We start from the raw sequence: 18,749 nt of genomic DNA, 5'->3' as shown, positions 1-18,749 counted from the left end.
GCAGGAAGTCACTTATCTACAGCCACTGGCTGGTGCAGCAGAGAGCAGGCTGTTCTCCACAAAGCATCCTTGTGAGCAGAGTTCATGCAGGGCATCAGGGATGGAAAAGTATCTTCTTCCCCTGGGACCAGGCACCCTGCCCTGCTGCGGGTCTGGGTGATGGTGGGAACATCAGCCCAAGTGCCAGCATCACCATTTGCTCCTGTATCCCCACCAGCACCCAGTAACTCAGAGGGAGGATGATGCATCCAAGGGCATTTCGAGCAAATCAGTGATGCCCAGAGCAAACACTGGCTTTGCTTTCACAGCGGAAACAAAGGAAGCAGCACTGAGGGCTAAGATGTGATTTTTATCCTTCTTTATTTGTTGAAAATGTCAATTAAAAAACTGTTTGAAATAAAAACATGTTAGAAAAGTTGAACTTGCATAAGTAGTTACGGTAAATAAACCTACATGACAAAGATAAACTGGAAGGCAGCTGACACAACATCCATCTAAAGACAGACTCACTGGAACCTATTTACAAAGCACTGTAAACAAAGTAAATATGGAAACATTGCTGTCCATCCGGCATGGCTTCTTTTCCTTTTTATTTTATTTTCTTGTCTTTTTTTGGCTTCTGGCTCTTGACAAACACTTGATCCAAAAAGTCCCAGTGTGCCCTCCATCACATTACATCTCACAAACATGCATATGTACACAGCACAGGTTTCAACTAAACCTGGGGGCAGTGAGGACACATTTCTACCATCTCCTTGGAGTGTAAAGGTTCTCTGGTTTGCATCCTTGCACTGGCTGCACATTGCAAGCCCAGTCCCCAGACCAGCTTTGGGCAGGCAGCAGGACCAGATAGTGCTGAGGTGTCTGGGCATGACATCCCAGAGCAGTGGAGTGTGTAGCAAAGGTCCTTTTCCTGGAAAATAATTAACAGGTACACTAGGGCTCAGCTGCTGACCAAACCACTCAACTGTGTGCCTGGGCAGGGATGTGGGGGGCTGCCATCCAGCTGGGATGCTCTGGGCATGGCAAATGTAGCCAGACCTCTGTTTTGTTCTAGAAACAGCTTAAGGAGGCTTATTACATTCCTTGTGATCTCATCGAGTCTATCTCTCCCTAAACACCATTTTCTATGTCCTGGGTAAATTTTAATGGCAAGGAGGGAGCTGTAATTATTGCCTCTGTTATGTCCTCCGTGGCCAAGGTAACGGTGTGACTGTAATGGGCTGTGGTGCCTCTGCACACTCTGGGACCATCCTGCCCTCTGAGATAAATAAGACTTATCATGATAACTTTAACAGAAGATTATTTTTATAATGCTGTTAAGGAAGGAATGAAAACATCTGTTCTAAACTAGAGTATAACACCAAATAAGATGAAGATAGCTGATACATATGCATGTTGCCTGTGTGCTGTGTTTGAGGAGCTGTGCCGGGATCTGGAAGGGTGTCACACATCCTTTTCCCAGGAGCATTCCAGCTCTTGTCAAAGCATAAATACCTTTCCTATTCCAAGAGAAAGTTCCTTTTCTCTAGCAGAAAGCCCCTCTGGGGCAGTGTGTGGAGCAGTGGCCATTGGCTACGTTCCCAGTCTTTGGGAAGGAGTGATGGAGAGCCTAACATGGGTAGAAGGGAGCAAGAACCAGCACATTTGGGGTTGTTTTGTGTTGTCAAGCAGTGTTTACATTTCATACAGAGAAAAGCATGTCCTGCATGAGGAAGCGCAGCAAAACTATAATCTCCTAGGATACCTGGACACTCAATGTGAAAACAAAGCAGGGGGAAGGAGTTCTAGGTCATGCATACAAAAAGGGATGGGGGGCAGAACAGCAGTTACCTGTTGTGCTAATCACGAGCTGTAAGGAGGCAGCACTGTGTAACATACCTTCCCATGCGCTCTGACAGGTGCTCCAGATCTGACTTCCCCAAGGAGTTCAAATGTCTTCATGTTAATTGCACATTTTAATCAGTATCAAGGCCACACGGGAACCACAGTATTGCTGGGCTCTAGTTCGCTACAGTCAACTAATGGGGAAAAAGAAGGTGGATGGGAAAAGCTTCCCCAGTTGTGATTATCTGAAAAGAGGAGCATGGTGCTTTTTGGTTTCTGCTCAATGCCACCTCAATAATGTTTTCATTCAATAAATAGGTACCGGTGCTTTTGAAAAGAATGAAAGCATTAAAAAGTGCTTAAGCTTCCTCTAGGAAACTGCTGCTCAAGCCTTTGTGAGCTGCAATCACTAGCAGAGTTTGTATTTGCTCCCAGTAGCAGGTACGATGAGGTATTAGTTGCTGCAGATGAATTGTGAATCATGGACCGCTTGCTTACTGGTTTAGTTGTGATTGATTGTTTCTGCTTTGTTTCCTTACTGGATGGAAGAAAAACTATTTTTTTTCTCTATGACTTTTTTTTTTTGGTAACAAAATTCCCCAAACCAACAAAATAAGGAGCAAGGAGAGACAAAGGATCCAGTTCCACTTCCCAAAAAACACCTGAGGTCACACACCACTGCCAGCAGCTTCTCCCCGAATTCAGGCGATCAGGGACGACTTGCGCCCCGTGTCCTCCCTGCCACACTCGTCTGTCTGCTTCAGCAGCCTTCTAACCAGCTTCTCCAAGTCCTTCCTGGATTTTAGCTCTTCTTCCAAACACTGTTTCATCCTTTTGTTCTCCTGCAAGGTGAGAAATAAGGGAATGAAGGTGCAGTTAATGCCCATGGCACTTCATGCAGTGGGGTATTTCCATGTGCCTGCTGCCTGATGCCTCAGAGGTGATGAAATATCAGCGATATTTGAGAGGAGCTTGTGAGGATGAAGAATACAAGTGGATCAGACCAGAATTAACCCAAACAGATCCTCACTACCTCACAGACCTGCACAAAAGACCCCTGACTTTGAGCAGGCAGAAACATCCTCCTGGAAACCTGATTTTATCCTGGGTTGAAGAACCCTGTTCTGAGGTGGTTTCTCCCACTTCCAGGCTTGAGGGTGGAAGGAGGAGGACATATTTTCTCTAAAGCTACAAGAACTGTTATCCACCAGAGCCGTAAAAATGAACAGTCAAGTTGAAACAGCTTTTAGAATAGGGGGGAAATTTCATGTTACCACAAAGACCAACTACTCCTTCCCTCTTGCTGTGTTTGCTGCTCAAGTAATTGCATGGAGGACATGTGAGTAACTGGCCTCCAGTTACACCAGGGGAGGCTTCAATTGGATATTAGGAAAAATTTCTTCACAGAAAGCATTGTCAAGCACTGGAACAGGTTGCCCAGGAAGTGGTGGAGTCACCATTCCTGAAAATGTTCAGACTGTGTGGATGTGGCACTTGCAGACATGGTTTAGTGGTGACCATGGTGGTGGTGCTGGGTTGACAGTTCCACTTAATGACCTTCAAGGTCTTTTCCAGCCTTAAAAATTCTTTCTATGATTGAAGGAGCTAAACTAGAAGGAAACTAATGCTCACTCAGGTAGCTGCAGGATGGGACCAGAATCAGAAAGGCTTTTCCTGGGCACTGACCAGTCAAAGATGACCCAGCACAGCCTGGCTGGCTTTTGCTCAACTCCCAGCACAAACAATCCCACTCAAATTACCTGCTTCAGCTCTTTGACTTCATCTTTCAGTGCATAAACCGTGTCAACAAGGCTCCTGCAAAAAAGAAATGGGGAAAAAAAAAGGAAAGAAGAAGAGTTGGTATGCAGGAAACAGTGACAGCATGGGAGCTGTCATGACCCAGGCACTGACTGGGATGGTGCTTCCAGCTTCTGCCTCACAAGCATCAGGCTGCTGCCTGTGAGGGGACTCTGGAAACACAGCCGAGGAGTGTTTATAGGCCACTGGTCCAAAACTCAGGACTCTTTCCTCAAACTTCAATACCTTGTTATCTGTCTTTAAGCTCTCAACAAAAGCCTGTGGCTTTGGCTTCCTTGTTTAAGCTATACCAGTAAATAACAATGACTTTAAACATGGAAATGCCTGAGAATCTTTTGTAAAGCAGCTTTGATTCCTTGAGGTTACGCTGCAAAAAAACCAAACATGAAAGGAATGCACTGTCTGGGTTGGAAAGAGAGCATATGAACGCAGTCACCCAGATGCAGAAGCTACAGAACAGGCTGGGAGCACTCACAGGAAGGGTGCCAGGCAGGCTCCTGAGGGGCAGCAGCACTCCAGCATGTCAACAGTTAACAAAAAAGAGTCACTTGTTTGATTCTGTCCTCCCTGACCCCATTAGCTACATCTGGATAAGCCATAAACTGGGGATCCAGACTCCCAGAGGGATACAGCCACGTCAGGGCAACTGGGAAGGCAGCTCTGTCCTTAAAAGGGACAGAACAGCAACTGAAATTGCCTGGTGGTTCTTTGTCAGAACTAAGGCAGCAGTCAGTCACCAGCCCTGCTCCTCTGTGGGGACATCGAAGGAGACGGCATTGGTTTTCAATACCTTTGCAAAACGTGACACAGATCTGCAAGTGGAGAGCAGCCACACTTACTTTTCCTCTGTGACTGTCTGGCCATTGCTTCGTGTTTCCTCTATGATGATTTTCTCTTCCTCAGGAAGAAGGACTTGGGGGATGGAGTCTTTACGGGAGCCTGTGTACAAGAATTATTCATCAGGAAGGGAAAGGGAGAATTTTCCCCTGGTGCCTGTACTGCTCTGAAGACAGGAGCTCTTGTTCTCCCTGCCCCACTGTGAGCCTGGGGCAGGCTGGGGACATCAGCTCCTGCCATGGCTAAATAGAGGCTTGTGCATCCCAGAGTTACAGCAGCAAGTGGAAAGTTTTCAAGAGTGCTCATTGCATCTAAATTTACTTCATGATTTACAAATGAAACCATTTGATTAGAGTCAGGAGCTTCCAAAAGAACCATGGCCTCCCTTTTTGAAATGTACCATTTGACAGTTCGGTGATTTAATTTGACATCTCAGCAGCAATGATAAATAGTTATATTTCCAGAGTTGAAGATGTTAGATAGGTTCTTATGAAGCTGCTTGTTCTTAAACATGCAGCTGATTGAGAGATAATATTCATGCTTCCTTTCTAAAGCTATAAGCAATCTGAGATTACCATCAGGTAATCACTGGTGCAATAGCAGCATCTCATCTGCCCTCCTACCTGCTTCATTCTCTGGGTTTAGAAGAAAAACAATGGCAACTAAACCACCAGGCAGATGAAGCTCCCTTATCTCGAAGACTGAACACCACACAGTTTCCTAGCATGAGTCTCTGTTGCTGTATGATGCAACATCTGTTTTTTCCCAGAGGGGTTATCAGTGTTGTGGGCAGAGTAAGAACTAAATAATCTGGTTGTGTGCCCACCTGAGCTGAGAGCTTGCTGGAAGCCTGCCCCAGTGCAGTATGCCTCAATCACCTTCAGGATCTGAGCATCTTCCTCCAGCGCCGCCGTACCTGTAGAACATTGCAAACAACAGCTGGCACAAAACCCAAGGTGCTCTGGCCTCATCTCTCCCATCCTTTGCTCCAAGCCCCTTAAGATAAGAATGTGTTATATCCTTGGCTGACACACTCCTTGAGACTTTGTCCAATTCCCTTTGGAGGTCCTTTGCATTTTCAGGCACCATGACTAAAATGGTATGAAAACACACTTCTGGCTGCTCATTTCAGGCAAAACCCAGGGGATGATGCCTGACTTTGGGTGCAGGCAGCACTGGGAGATAGGCAGGCAGACCAGCCCTGGTATGGAGGGTCTGGTACAGCAACACCAGAGCAGGACTTGGAAACATGAAGCCTTATTTTCCAGCCTCCACTCAGTGTCATCTTCTTGAGGGAAAGAGCTGACCTTCAACCTGTACACTGCAGCGTGACCATGGCATCCCCCAGGAAGTGTCCCAAGTGGGCTTTTGGGAGCTGTCAGGTCATCCCTCCTTGCAGGTGAACAACCCTGTTGGGATCTGGGCTTTTTTTGTTTCCCGATTCCCTATGTAAACTATTCTAGGACTTGCTCGCATGGCCAGGTAAGGGTTTGTCTCAGCCCTTGGACATATTTTGGTGACTTCTGATGTGCAGTTTTACTGCAGTTTTTAACTACGTGGAAGTAGCTCCCTGGCTTCACACCCAGAACAAGATCACCCACAGTCTGTGACTTCATGCTAGCAATCACAAGGGTGGTGGCATGTGTGGCAGTCATAATTGAGAGGGGAGGAGGGGCTGAGGACCAGTGTGCTTCCAGAAGCCTCCCATGCTCAGCAGCATGTGGACTCATCACAATAAGAGCATCCTGCCTATAAGAAACAGTGTTCTTAAAAGTCCTGTGGAGGTCACTGAGAACACACAAATCTTCAGAAATAAAAGTAGAATTATAGAATGGTTTGGGTTGGAAGGGATCTTAGAGATCATCAAGTTCCAATCCCTAACATGGGCAGGGACACCTTCCACTAGACCATGTTGCTCAAAGCCCCATCCAACCTGCCAGGAATGGGGCAGTGACAGCTTCTCTGGGCACCACTTACTTTTCCGAATAACAAACTCTTCATCAGATGGTTTTCTCTCAGTTTTCCTTTTCGGAAGAAACTTCTTCATTGTTTTTGGGCTTTTGCTGGAATCCTACAGAGAAACAGACTCTTGTGTTTAACCAGACCCAAAGGCAGCTCGGACAGTGGAGCAGTGCAGCTGGGTGCAGTTATCTGTGTCACGCACAACACGTGAGAGAACTACAAAGCAGACAACGATAAAGTTGGGGGAAATGATGGGTTCTGCCTTCCATGTGTGCCAGTTGTGACCCACTGCTACTTGGAACAGCAGTGGAAATTGCACCTGCAGGTTTGGGCCAGGACAGGCTCCTCTAGCAAATTCAACCCATGTTTAAAACCCTTTAGCCAAGGAATTCAAATACATTCATAGCACCTTTGATCTGCTTACCAACTCTGTGGTCAGTGCTAGAAAACTCTAAAATGTTGTTTATTCCATTGACTTGATTTGATTTCTAATATAAGAGTTGGCAAAAGCAGTGCTTCTAAATGCCCACAGTTTGTTTGAGAGTATAAATCCCTCCCCCAGATGCACAGAGAAAAACAAATACACACAAAGTTAGTGCTTGCTATGACTCTACCAGTAAGAAACACAAGCTTTTATCTCCTTCACTCAGTTACAAGTCTTGTTGATTTGAAGTGAATTAGTGTATTAGTAGGTTACATGCAATAGGGATTTAAAGCAGAAGAAGAGGCATGCCAGGAAGTTTAAGTACCATAATACTATATCCTTCTTAAGAGTTATCTTAAAATATATTTGCCAGTTGCTAGTGACTCTCACAATACCTTACTGACACAGCCAGGCAAAATTAGAGTCATGCAAGCACGAAAAGCATGAACAGGAACAAGCATTCTTTGCCACGATAAGCCAAAGAGATGTATCTACCCTTACCTTCAAGATATAAGACATCCTCTACAATGAATATGCAAAGAAAGAGAAGATGAGTGTGAGAGACTGATGATTTTATTGACCAAGTCCATTAAATCCACAATTCTAAAACACATTTAAATGTTAGTCTTGTGATTAATGCAGCACACCCTCTGTACTGTTTTTAGAGCACTGTCAACATGCAAAGGAGCACGGTGTCATGCAAAACTGAAAAAATTACATATGAAACGCATGGTAAGTGGGCATTAATACACTCTAAACATATATAGAACATGCCTCCTGTTAGTAGTAGGTGTCTGTGAATGTTGGTTGCCTAAAATGATGATTACAAATGCAGAACCCCTATGTGCCTGGCTCCATCCAAGCCCCAGGGAGCAGCTGGGGGTCTGTCCCTGTGCTCAGCACCAATCCTGCCAGTCTCAACCCAGCCAGGATGGTAGGATGCTCTGCCCACCCTGGGGACAGTCTCCCAGGACTCCATCTTCTCAAAGGGGACCTGCCAGCCTCGCTGGAGACCTGACTAGGTCAGGCATCAGTGCTGCAGCACCTCCCTGCTCTGATGGCAGGATGAGGAGCTCCCTACACATCCTGTGGAGGGTCCCATCTCTGGGTTCCACCCGTGGGATGTTCTGTCCAGGGAACCAAGCAGCTCTCCTGCAGGTCTGACCAGCAAAATCCTGAATCCCCACGTTATAAATCTTTCACCTAATGCAAAGCAGCAAGTCAAAAAAAACCCAACCAAACTGGTAGAAGAAATGATCTGTAAATCTTTTTTCCTTTGGCAACCTGAATCTGGACACACCATTTCAACCACAGAACTTACCTGTTCTGTTATTTCAAATGGTTACTGGAACAGAACAGGAAAAATGACCCAATTTCAATGGAAATAACAAGAGTGAGGTGCAATACGCAAGCAGGGTCTGGGGTTTCCTGAGCACAGCAAGGTATGAGGAAATGCACAAGACTGTGCCATCCCATCCTGCACTACCAGAAGCCAAATAAAGTAACATGGATTTCTGAAAACCTCTAATCTTTTAATCAAACTCTCCCACTCGCTTCCCTACAAATAACACTTAAGTTTATATTCCTTTATTATATCTCCATTATAGGAAGGTGACTTGCATGGAGATCTTAGCATAGTTTATTTTGTGACCTACTTTAAATTAAAAAACTTGAAATACAGGGGTTCACCTTAAGGACTGAGCACCCCAGAGGGAGGGATGAGGCAGATGTGGATCTGCCTGGGACAGCAACTGAACTTATTTCCCATTTGTCAACGCAGACCCATGTCCATGAGTCCCTCCTGTGAGATGGGAGCTGACCCCAGGCTCAGACTGGACTGACTGGGTACCAGGCTGCCCAGATCTGCTGGACACATTGGCCTCTGGTTTCCAGAGGCCAGCACAGTCTGTTCCCATGAAAACTACATTTTTTGGTCCTTTGACAACTCACAGGATCCCATCCAGCATTCCATCCCTCTGGGCTCCCTGCCTGCTCGGCCTCTGTGGCAAAAACCTCTCCCCTGGTTTTTATACAGAGTTTAACTCCTGCTATGTGTGGCAGAGGACAAGAAACTGCAAAAGGACCGTATTATTAATGACATCACTCAATCTGTGGTTTTTCACACAGAAAAATTTCTCCTCTACCTCAAGCCTCTTCCTATATTTTAATTCACCACACAAGCAAGAAACGGTTTAGCCCGTTAGGGACTTGCACCATGCAAAGGTTACAGGTCACTGTCAGTCTGCTCAGTTGCTATTTGAACAACTTAATTCCCAAACTGAAATGCATTCTTTTACCGATTTTAAGAAATAAATGTAACAAAATGCAATGAGGCTACCTAAATCTCTACCTGGAGCAGCGAACCCACAGCCCCCAGGCTGCTGGGCTCTCTGTCCCTGAGTGCTGGGGGTTGAGGGGGTCCAAGCCTCATCCCCATCCCCACTGGGAGTGCAGGCAGTGACACTCCCAGGGCTGCTGTACTAAGAACGGCAGCTGACTCAGATCCAGAGTGCTCACTCAGTAAGGGGAATGTTACCTGAGTTACTGGTGAGTAATCCGAAAAGTTTAACATGAGGTAGGGAAGAAGAGCACCACGTTTGTGGTGTGGGGTGAGAATCAGAGATGGGCTGTATTTTGGGTTTCCCCACACCTCCTCTGAGCTCCCAAGCTTGGAGCTCCTGCAGGGGAAGCACTCCCTCAGGCTGCTGCCTTTCAGTAGGGCATCGCTGTGGAACACACCCAGATGGGCAGTGAAGGAGGGTTAAACACCACAGCTGCTGTAGGAAGTCCTGCTCCAGCCACCAAAACAGGGTGAAAGACACAAGAAACATGAGCAGGCCTTCTGCCTCTTCCTCCTGCTGCAGCATTGCTTCTCAATCCTGCAGTGCTGAGCTGCTGCTACAGCTGGAGCTGGGGAGTCAGCTCCCACCCACAGCTCAAATCAAGGCAGGAGCAGGAGAGGAGGCAGCTCCACCATGGCACTGTCGAAGGACAGAGCTCTATGGGACACCCTGCTGCGGGACTGGTGGCATCCAGCAGCCGAGGGCACTGACTGCAGCAACCAACAGCAAACATCCACCCTTCAAACTCATGCGCTTATGAATCACTTGTAGCACAAAGCCCAGTGCAGCAACCAGCATCCATCACAGGACTGGGACCAAACCTGGCAGAGTCATTGTTCTCAGCATCCTCAAGAACCTACGCTTCTGTGTCCTTGCCATGGCATAAGAAAACTGGACACAAGCTCTAGGGATTGTGTGAAATCAGGGTCCTGCACAGGCAGGTGGGATGATTACCTCTTTGTAACTCAGCGCTGCCGATGGCCTGAGTGGAGGAGCAGGACGGAGGCAGCTCAGGCTCCAGGGCTTGAGGATCTTGGGGGGTTCCAAAGGCCCACGGATCTGCCCAGCTGAACTAAATGTCTGAGAAAATAGATGAGAAGCAAATGAAGACTGTAGTCCACCAAACAACGTAGAGAAGCAGAGGGGGGATGGACAAGCGTTCACTGTGAACTCCTCTGAGATGTCTAAGTTGCAACAAAAATAGGGCAGGATACATGTAAAATGGTACAAGCATGGCATGGTTACAAACAAAACTGCAGGATGTCTTGCAGCCGAGATGTTACCTCAGTATCAGAGTGCATTGCTGAAACAGAGAGCTCAGCCAGCACCGAGGAACTCGGGCAGCAGAGAGGCCAGGGAGGTGACACTTACCGAATGAGGGCTCCAGGACTGCGTTTTGGAGATGGTGCTGCATGTCCCCTTGGTCAGCCTTTGTAAGTGGTCAAGCCATTCATGCAAGTCCTGGCTGGTGCTGCAGGACACAGTGATCCGCTCTGTCATGTTCCCTGTGGCAGAGGGTTAAATAACTGACTTTAGCAAGTGATAGAGACCCACGAGGAAACACAGGGTGAGATCAGCTCAGTGCAGCAGCAAGTGGCTCCTCAGTTTGCACAGACCAGTGGCTGCAAAAAAGCCAGGGCAAAGATAGAAACATAGCATCATAGAAGTATTAAGGTTGGAAAAGACCTCTAAGATAACTGAGTCCAACCATTAACGCAGCACTGTCAAGTCCACCGCTACGTTGTGTACCTAAGTACTGCATCTACAAATGATGATGTGACTGCCCATCCTGCTCCAGGAAACCACGGACAGCCAAAGGGGGAACTGCACAGAAAGGCTAAGGGAACTGGTGAGATGAATGTGTGAGGATTACTTAATGTTGAAAGTAAGCAAACATGACATTTCCCTGATTAGCAGGACTCTGACACCAAATGACACTAGCACAGACAGCTGCACTGCAGCCCAGGCACTGAGCATGAAATGACTGTGTATAGTAATGAGATAAACTGAGGAGGGAAAACGGGAGAAATACTAGGAAAGCTCCCTGATGACCAGAGCTGTTAATCTGTCAATAAATGAGGTGCTCAGAGCTACACAGGATGAACGCTGGACACAGACAGGGCACACACAGCCCAGAGCAGTGATGCTGGGGAGGATTTGTCCCATATGAAACACTCTGGTCTCCAAAAACAGCCAGAGGCAGAGCTCAAGGGCACTGGGAGAAGGCTGCCTGGATCAGGGCAGAAGTGCTCAGAAACTCAGACAACACATGGTAAAAGAGCAAGAAGAGCATGGCATGGGAAGAAGGACCAGTACTTCCAGTGGCAACTGTTGTTTGAACTGGGAGGACAGCCCCAGGCAAAGGCCCCACTGACCTGTGATTTCAAACATGTGCTCATTTCCTTCGACATCTTCCAGCTTTGTCAGCATCATTCCTGTCAAAGGCAGCTTTCCCTGGGAGAATTGAAGAGGAGTCAGTGTCTGCATCTGCTTCCCAGCGGGTGTTGTTCTGCTTGTTTCTGCTGATTCCTTTATCTTTGGGAATTGCCATTTAAAACTAATTTGTGAAGCTTCAGACTGCAGGAAGAGTCTCCTTTAATGTATGGATCTAGATTTCCCTGAACAACTAGGTCAAACCCCAGAGATGAGGCTCCCATGACAACTGAGTCATCCCGGCTCATCTGCCGTCCTTTCCCTTCACTCAGAACAAACACTTTTTACAGTTAAGTCAGAAGGATCAACTTCCCCTGGTTTTTCTGAAAGCCTTCCCTGTCCCTCTGATTTGCATGCTGAACTGCCTGCTCACCTTACCCACACTGGTTGGTCAAGTCAGAAAACCCAGCCAAATCCTTCCCAAATCTTTCCCATCTCCCTTGCTATGATAAATGACACATCAACACACAAGTATCCTTTTCCTGGCAGTATTGATGGTTGCAGACAACTGGAGAAAAGTCGAGCTCCCAAAAACCTGATTCCAGCCATTCAATGGTAAAACATGAGAAATGCAGACTTTTGGAGTGGAAACTTTGGGCTCTTTACAGTGGGCTTTATAGTAGTGAAATATTTACTGAGACTCGGATGGCTGGTTGTGTGGGGCAAACCTCTACAGCTGGATCAGGACACCTCACACACAGCACTCCTGAGAACAGCACACAGGACAATATGTGGGTTGCTTTTTCCTAATTTCACAGCATTCACTTACCAAATGCTGCTTAACCAGTTGGAAGGACAAAGGCGCTGAAAGTTCTGGCACCCATGGCAAAATCAAGCCCCAGTTCCCAGCCTGGGGCGTTTGCATCACAACAAAGAGTTTGAAGGACGCAGAGGATTTGAATTTGATAAGAACTATCTGATTTCCTTTTTTACACCAAATGCTTGCAGTTCAAGTTAAGCCTACCTACCTGATAGATGAACCCACTCATCCGTGGGCTTGCAGACAGCATCAGCAAAACGTTGGAAAACAACAAGAAATACCGCTCTTCTTTCTCCTGTGGGGATAAGAATTTAGGTTAGTCCAGTCTGCAATGCGTAAGCACCTGCCTCCAGCAAACTGAACCTGTTGCAGCTGGAATCACAGCCTGGGACATCAACTCCAAACCAATTATTTTGGCTTTTTTCTTTACAGCAGCTTATTTCTCTACCTGTTTTTCCTGCGTAAGTTTTTTGTCTGCATCCTGCTAATCCTCTTCCAATCGTTGCAGAGAGCCTCAGGAGACCTTATGCCTCCCAGCATCTCACATCCCAAACAACAAGGACTTTTGGGATGACACGCTACAGGGGCTTTTATTACAGGATTTCTCATGGAAAAGTTTCTACAACAAGGATTTCAGTGATAACAGGCACCTTCCCACACCAAGCATGCAGCTTGCATGGCTTCAACACCACTGGTGAAGGTGGTGGCAAGCAGTGGTGCAATGCATTAGGACCCCTAGCACAGGAATCCCTTCAGTTAGTTCCAAAGCACATTCATCTCTGGAGTGGGACGTCATAGCAACCCCTGTGCTGCGCACAGGACGTTCTTAAGTCACTCTCCTTTCTCAGAGTAAGTCACAGGGGAGAAAGAGGAAAATTAATGTGTTATATGATACTGAGATATTTCTTTTGCTTGAAAAGTGTGTCACCAAAGGCCTGAAGCTAAGCCTCCAGGATGCCTGACTCACTTCACAAATGTGCAGAGTCCCCTTGCACAGATCTTCCTCAGGTAAAATTACTTATCAGCATTATTTGTCAGCAGTTTGCTGGTCTGGAGTAAGAGGAGCTGCTGCACCATATCACTGACCCTTGAGAGCAAGGGGGTATTTGGACACAATGTCTTTAGCCAGAAGAAGAACCACCGCACTCACCTCACTTCCCCCACACTGCACCATAACCTGGGACATGTAGATGATATTTCCCATTGTCTTTATGTCCTCCCCTTCCCACCGCTGGATGGATTCAGAAAGGATCTGCAGCTCGAGCTGTTTCCTCTTCCTCAGCTCCTGGCATTGCGACTGGGAATCACAGCAGAGCTTCGTTAGCCAAAGGGCAGGCACAAACCCAAACTACCCCAGTTTCACCAGCAACACTCCCACAGCCCTGTGGGCTCAGGGTTGGTCATGTCAGAGATCAGGGAAGCTTGCTTTGGCTCTGTTACATAAAGTTTGTTAAAAAAAAATCACACCCCAGTGATTTATGAAGTAATGACTACATTCAAATGTCAAAGAAATTGCAAACTGCAGTGAGCAAACTTTCCTTTCCAAACCAGCCCTACCTCTGAGAGTACAGGGTCACATTTTCCAGACCAAGACAACTGCAGAGTTAAATGTCTCTAATTTTGCAACTGCTTAGAGAGATTTTGCCCATTTTGTCCAAGCAGCAGAGTTGCATTTACACTGCGGATATTTTCTACCCAAAATCCGCAAACCCAAAAGCAGGACTGGGCAGTGCTGTAGAGCAGCACAAAAAGAATCTTCTGAAAGTGTTGTAATTGAAAAGACTGCACCAGTGTTCAGCAGCTGGGGACTGGAGGAGCTCCACAGAGTGGCTAGTCCCTCAGCAAGTAGAGGACAATGCTGACTGAACAAAGACAGTCCTGCAAATCCAAGCAAAACTTTCTTTAACTGACCCCTCTGCCAACAGAGAAAATTGCTGCAAAGCTAAAATCAGGCTCAGTTTTCATCAGCTGCTTGGTTTTTTCCAACACCCTTTTCTGACAGATTTTCCTCCTTTCCAGCTTAGGTTCATACAAACTCTTTGACTATCCAGCTCTTCAAAGAAAGAGGCTGTATTGGGTCTGTTCTGGAATTACATGCATTTGAACCAAACTGTGGTGGCTTCCTCTGGTTTTACAACTGTTATATATTTTGATGGCTCCTTAAGTGTCCAAATCAAATGTTCCCAGGATGCAAATCCAAATAAAACCCACAGCAGTTCACTGCAGTCTGCACAAAAGCACCACTGTGGTGCTGGTCCTATAATGTGTGCATGGCAAGGAGCATCTCTGACTCTCTAACCTCAAATCCACACTGAACCTCTTTAGTTGTGTCATAATGACATTAAATTACTCATCACCCAAGTACATATTTCAAGTAAAACCGTTCATTGCTTACGAGATTTCCTAAAGATTAATGACACCCTGTAGTTTAACTGAGTTATTCCCCTCTCAGCCACCAAAATTAATGGAAAGGGAGATGAGTTTTTCTAAGTAAATGCAACATGATCGCCCTTTCCTGTTTTCTATGAACTTTCTCCTCCCCATCTTTTATCTGCACTGCTAAACACTGAAAACTTGCATCTGTTGTGCAAAGGAAGGAAGTTGGACCACATCTGGAGTGGTTATAGTGAAAGGCACTCAGTGGCTACAAAGCGAGAGAGACTAAAGCTTTTTAAATAACTGAAAAAAACTTTTCCGGGTAAAACCTTTGTGCACATGGATGGCTTTCCCCTCTCTATTTCATCTCAGTGCAGCAGGACTTTGAGGGGTGCAGGTAACAGGTTTGTTATCTCTGACTCATCCCTGTGCTCAGTTCCTCACCAATGGCCATGGCACCCGGAACCACAAATTACCTGAAATGTGGGCAAAGCATCCCAATGCCTGGGGAGCAAACCTCAACAAAACCAAGAGTTACTCAATGGGCTCAGAGGGGAATTTTCTGCTGCACCAGCAGTTGAGTCAGTCACAGCAGCGTTAACCTTTCCCAGCTCATCTCAATGAGCAAGGAGTGGTCTAGTTTCAGGGGACAAATGATTAGGGAATGGAGGCAAAAGGAGATGAAAGGGACCCCACTGCCACCACTGCCCACACATGGCTTTCAGCAGTGGAGGAGAAAGTCAGAGAGTTGCCATCTCTGCTCTGGGACCACGGAGTCAGTGTGCAATTGCCAAAACACACAGCCAGAGGGGCAGCTCTAGGCCTGAAACTTGGAATTAATACTCTCTATAACCCATCTTTTCCATTCCAAAAGACCTTTCTTTCTAATGAGGAGACAAATGTCAGGCTTGACTCATTCTTCATGAAATGCAGCCCTGAAATGGAGTGCTCTATTTTAAGAACTGTCACCTACCACAAGGGACTTGAAGGATGTGATGGCTTTCAAAACCTCTTCATGATCTGCATGCGCCTCCTAGTGAAGGGAGAGAAAATCCCTCAGCCAGCAGCAGCAGCAGCGCCCACCTTGGGCATCAACCCACCCTCAGCATCCCTCACCCTGAGCATCACCCACCCTGAGCATCGCCCACCCTGAGCATCGCTCACCCTGAGTATCATTCACTCACCCTGAGCATCACTCACCCTGAGCATCACTCACCCTGAGCATCACTCACCCTGAGCATCACTCACCCTGAGCATCACCCACCCTGAGCATCGCCCACCCTGAGCATCGCTCACCCTGAGCATCGCTCACCCTGAGCATCGCCCACCCTGAGCATCGCCCACCCTGAGCATCGCCCACCCTGAGCATCACTCACCCTGAGCATCACCCACCCTGAGCATTGCCCATCACCCACCCTGAGCATTGCCCACCCTGAGCATCAACCCTCCCAGAGCAGCACCCATTGTCCCAGTACACTAGGGCTGTGGGGCTGAGGGTGCAGGCAGTGTGGGCTGCCAGGAGAGGGTCAAAGTCCCCCAGGCACCTTCCCGACCATCCACTTCAATGTGACATGGCTGAAAGCTGCTACGCAATACAGTGATACCAATTTAATGAGTGCAAAGTGGTCAGAGAGAGCAAATATGATTTTACTTATAGCAAATTTGACTTGTAAAGAAAGTCGATGAAAACACACAGAGGTGTAGGATGAATTTGTGGTTTCACCTTCAGAAAAGAAACTTCTATTGGTGTACAAGGTATTCCAGCCATTGCCCCCTCAAGGGTGGAAATCCATCAGCATCAATGGGAGCTTCACCACCGGGTTTAAGTTAGGGCATGTTTGAGCAGAGAGCTCTTGAGCCCGGAAGGGGAAAGGAGGATGCTGTCCCTTGTCTCTGACCACAGCTGCATGCTAGTATTCTCCCAGCACTTTCTCCTGGATCCAGGGCCTTACAGTCTAAACATCTCACCACCCAATCCTCATGCCAAGCAAATCCTAAGGTGTCTAGGTTGTGATGGAGCTGACCCTGCAGCCTGGGATTGCTCACCTTGGAATGTGGGATGAGGGCTGCCCTGAGCATACCTGCCCCATCACCAGCTGCACAGCAGTGCAGGGAATGCTACAGTACCATACATCCACACTGCAGACATCTATCCTGCATACATCCATACTCTTCCCACGGCATCACAGCTTAAACCTCAGTTCTACTGATTCATGCAACAAAACTCCCACACTCGGCTTAGAAATTAAGAGAAACAGGTGACATGTGTGTCCCTAAATCCACTGCTGATTCCCACACAGCATCCTGCAAAGAGCACACTGTGCCTGCATGGGCATGGTGGCTGCAGCCAAGCTCAGTTCATTCCCTGCAGCTCAGCTTAACCAAGTGAGAGGGGCACAGGTAGGTCTGTGTGTGCCTACCCTGCAGGCTCTCATGCCCTCTCCTATGCAGAAATAGCCCTGGCTCAAGCACAGAGGTTTTAATCCTTTGGCTGAGTTGTGGACTTGAATGGTCATGGGTAAGTGTGCTGAATAATTAACTGGTAATTAAAACTGGAAGAGGGGAAAAAGCAAACCTGGCTAAAAATAGACTGCTATTTCTGTTTCCTTTACCCCCTCGCACCACCCTTGAGATTTGCCTCCCTGCAGCTGGAGAGCTCCAGTGGCAGAGACCTCTACATTCCCTGGGGGAAGGAATGTCCTGAAGTAGATCTGCCACTTGCCAGGGAAGTCTCTGTGCCCCTCGGCTGCTCTCCGTGCCTCCAGGACTCGCTCCTCCGCCCCCGTGTCTGTGGTGCCTGCCAGATCCACGTCAGTCTGTGCAGCTCTGCCTCCACCCAGGAGTATGAGCCTGAGGGCAGGGGTGGGAATACGCCTGTGAGCCGCAGGAGTGAGTGGCCAGGCTTAGGAATCTCATCAAATGATAATAAAAACACAGATTTATTACCCACTGTGCAAACAAATACCAGCTGCAGCCTGACCCTGAACTCTTTTCACTTGTGCTGGAAATGCCCAATCTGTGAGCAAGGGCTGAGATGAAGAGAAGGCAATACCTTCCCACAACAACCCCAGATTCCTCCACCACTTTCCCACTTTTAATCTAAAAGGTGGATAATGTCCTGGTGGAGTGGGACATCTCCTTGTAGAGGTGACAAGTGCTTTTGGACACATGGTGCTTAAATACTATGGGGCAGAGGTGCCTCTTGCAGCTCAGGGAGCAGCTCTGGCAGCACCAAGGAGCAGAGTCTGCCCAGTAGCCCCACATCCCACCTACCTCCATGTGCCGCTCCAGCTCCTGCAACAGTGTCACGTATTTATCCAGCCTCAGGAAGGGTTTACTGAGGCTCGTGGTTAGGATGAGAATGCCTGGGTTGGCCGCACCCTGGCTCTCCATGAACTTCTCCAGCTCATCACTATAAATAGAGACAACAACAACAACAACAACAGCGAGGAGGGCTTGCACCAAGGGCTGTGTTTTGCTGCCTCCCACGCTCTCCTGATGGGGCTCTGCTCTTAGCTGTGCCTTTTAAAGGGCAGCCCAGCCTCCCCTTGGAGCAGCCCCCAACCAACCCTGCAGGGCAGGCCGGGAGCTGAGAGCTTCCAGCCAAGCAAGACCCTGCTCCCCAGGGGCGACAGGTGTTGGAATGCATAGCCCTTGGGATAAATCGGTGCCAGCAGCTGGTCCCCTGGCACAGAGAGATGGCACAGGGCCAGGTGTCTGGTGGACAGCATGGGCTGCAGAGGCTGGTGCTGTGCTAGAGGATGCTGCAGTAATGTGCTGGGACCCTGCTGGGAGCCATGACGCAGGTGTTAGCACATCCATTGCTCCAGAAAACACGGGTTGTATGTGTCAGCACATTTGCTAAAGCTGATTCTTTGACTGATTTAAGAAAAGGGGTCAGACTGTGGAACCACATGAATGACTCATGTACTGGAGCCAGGCTTTTCGTTATGCTGAATTAAAGTTGGAT

General features: G+C 47.6%; 1 protein-coding gene across 6 annotated transcripts in view; it reads right to left on the bottom strand.

The window, feature by feature from the left end:
- Window positions 1-341: 341 nt before the first annotated feature.
- The window catches only part of ARHGEF6 (Rac/Cdc42 guanine nucleotide exchange factor 6), a 40,570-nt gene continuing 22,162 nt past the window's right edge, over window positions 342-18,749 (bottom strand). For 5 of the 6 annotated variants that reach the window (XM_071569038.1, XM_071569040.1, XM_071569042.1 and 2 more), the window contains 13 exons: window positions 18,053-18,191; window positions 15,753-15,812; window positions 13,554-13,700; window positions 12,612-12,698; window positions 11,586-11,664; window positions 10,582-10,715; window positions 10,165-10,290; window positions 7,370-7,390; window positions 6,460-6,553; window positions 5,309-5,398; window positions 4,485-4,584; window positions 3,588-3,642; window positions 342-2,669 (listed from right to left, as the gene is read on the bottom strand). In XM_071569038.1, coding sequence (XP_071425139.1) covers window positions 2,529-2,669; window positions 3,588-3,642; window positions 4,485-4,584; window positions 5,309-5,398; window positions 6,460-6,553; window positions 7,370-7,390; window positions 10,165-10,290; window positions 10,582-10,715; window positions 11,586-11,664; window positions 12,612-12,698; window positions 13,554-13,700; window positions 15,753-15,812; window positions 18,053-18,191 — 1,273 coding nt within the window. In that variant the 3' untranslated portion in view covers window positions 342-2,528. The remainder of the gene's footprint in view (window positions 2,670-3,587; window positions 3,643-4,484; window positions 4,585-5,308; window positions 5,399-6,459; window positions 6,554-7,369; window positions 7,391-10,164; window positions 10,291-10,581; window positions 10,716-11,585; window positions 11,665-12,611; window positions 12,699-13,553; window positions 13,701-15,752; window positions 15,813-18,052; window positions 18,192-18,749) is intronic. The other variant, XM_071569039.1, reaches the window with a different exon arrangement.

The sequence above is a fragment of the Pithys albifrons genome, chromosome 14, assembly GCF_047495875.1.
Source record: "Pithys albifrons albifrons isolate INPA30051 chromosome 14, PitAlb_v1, whole genome shotgun sequence".
Taxonomy (NCBI): Eukaryota; Metazoa; Chordata; class Aves; order Passeriformes; family Thamnophilidae; genus Pithys; species Pithys albifrons.
This window is presented reverse-complemented; position numbering and strand designations above follow the sequence as displayed.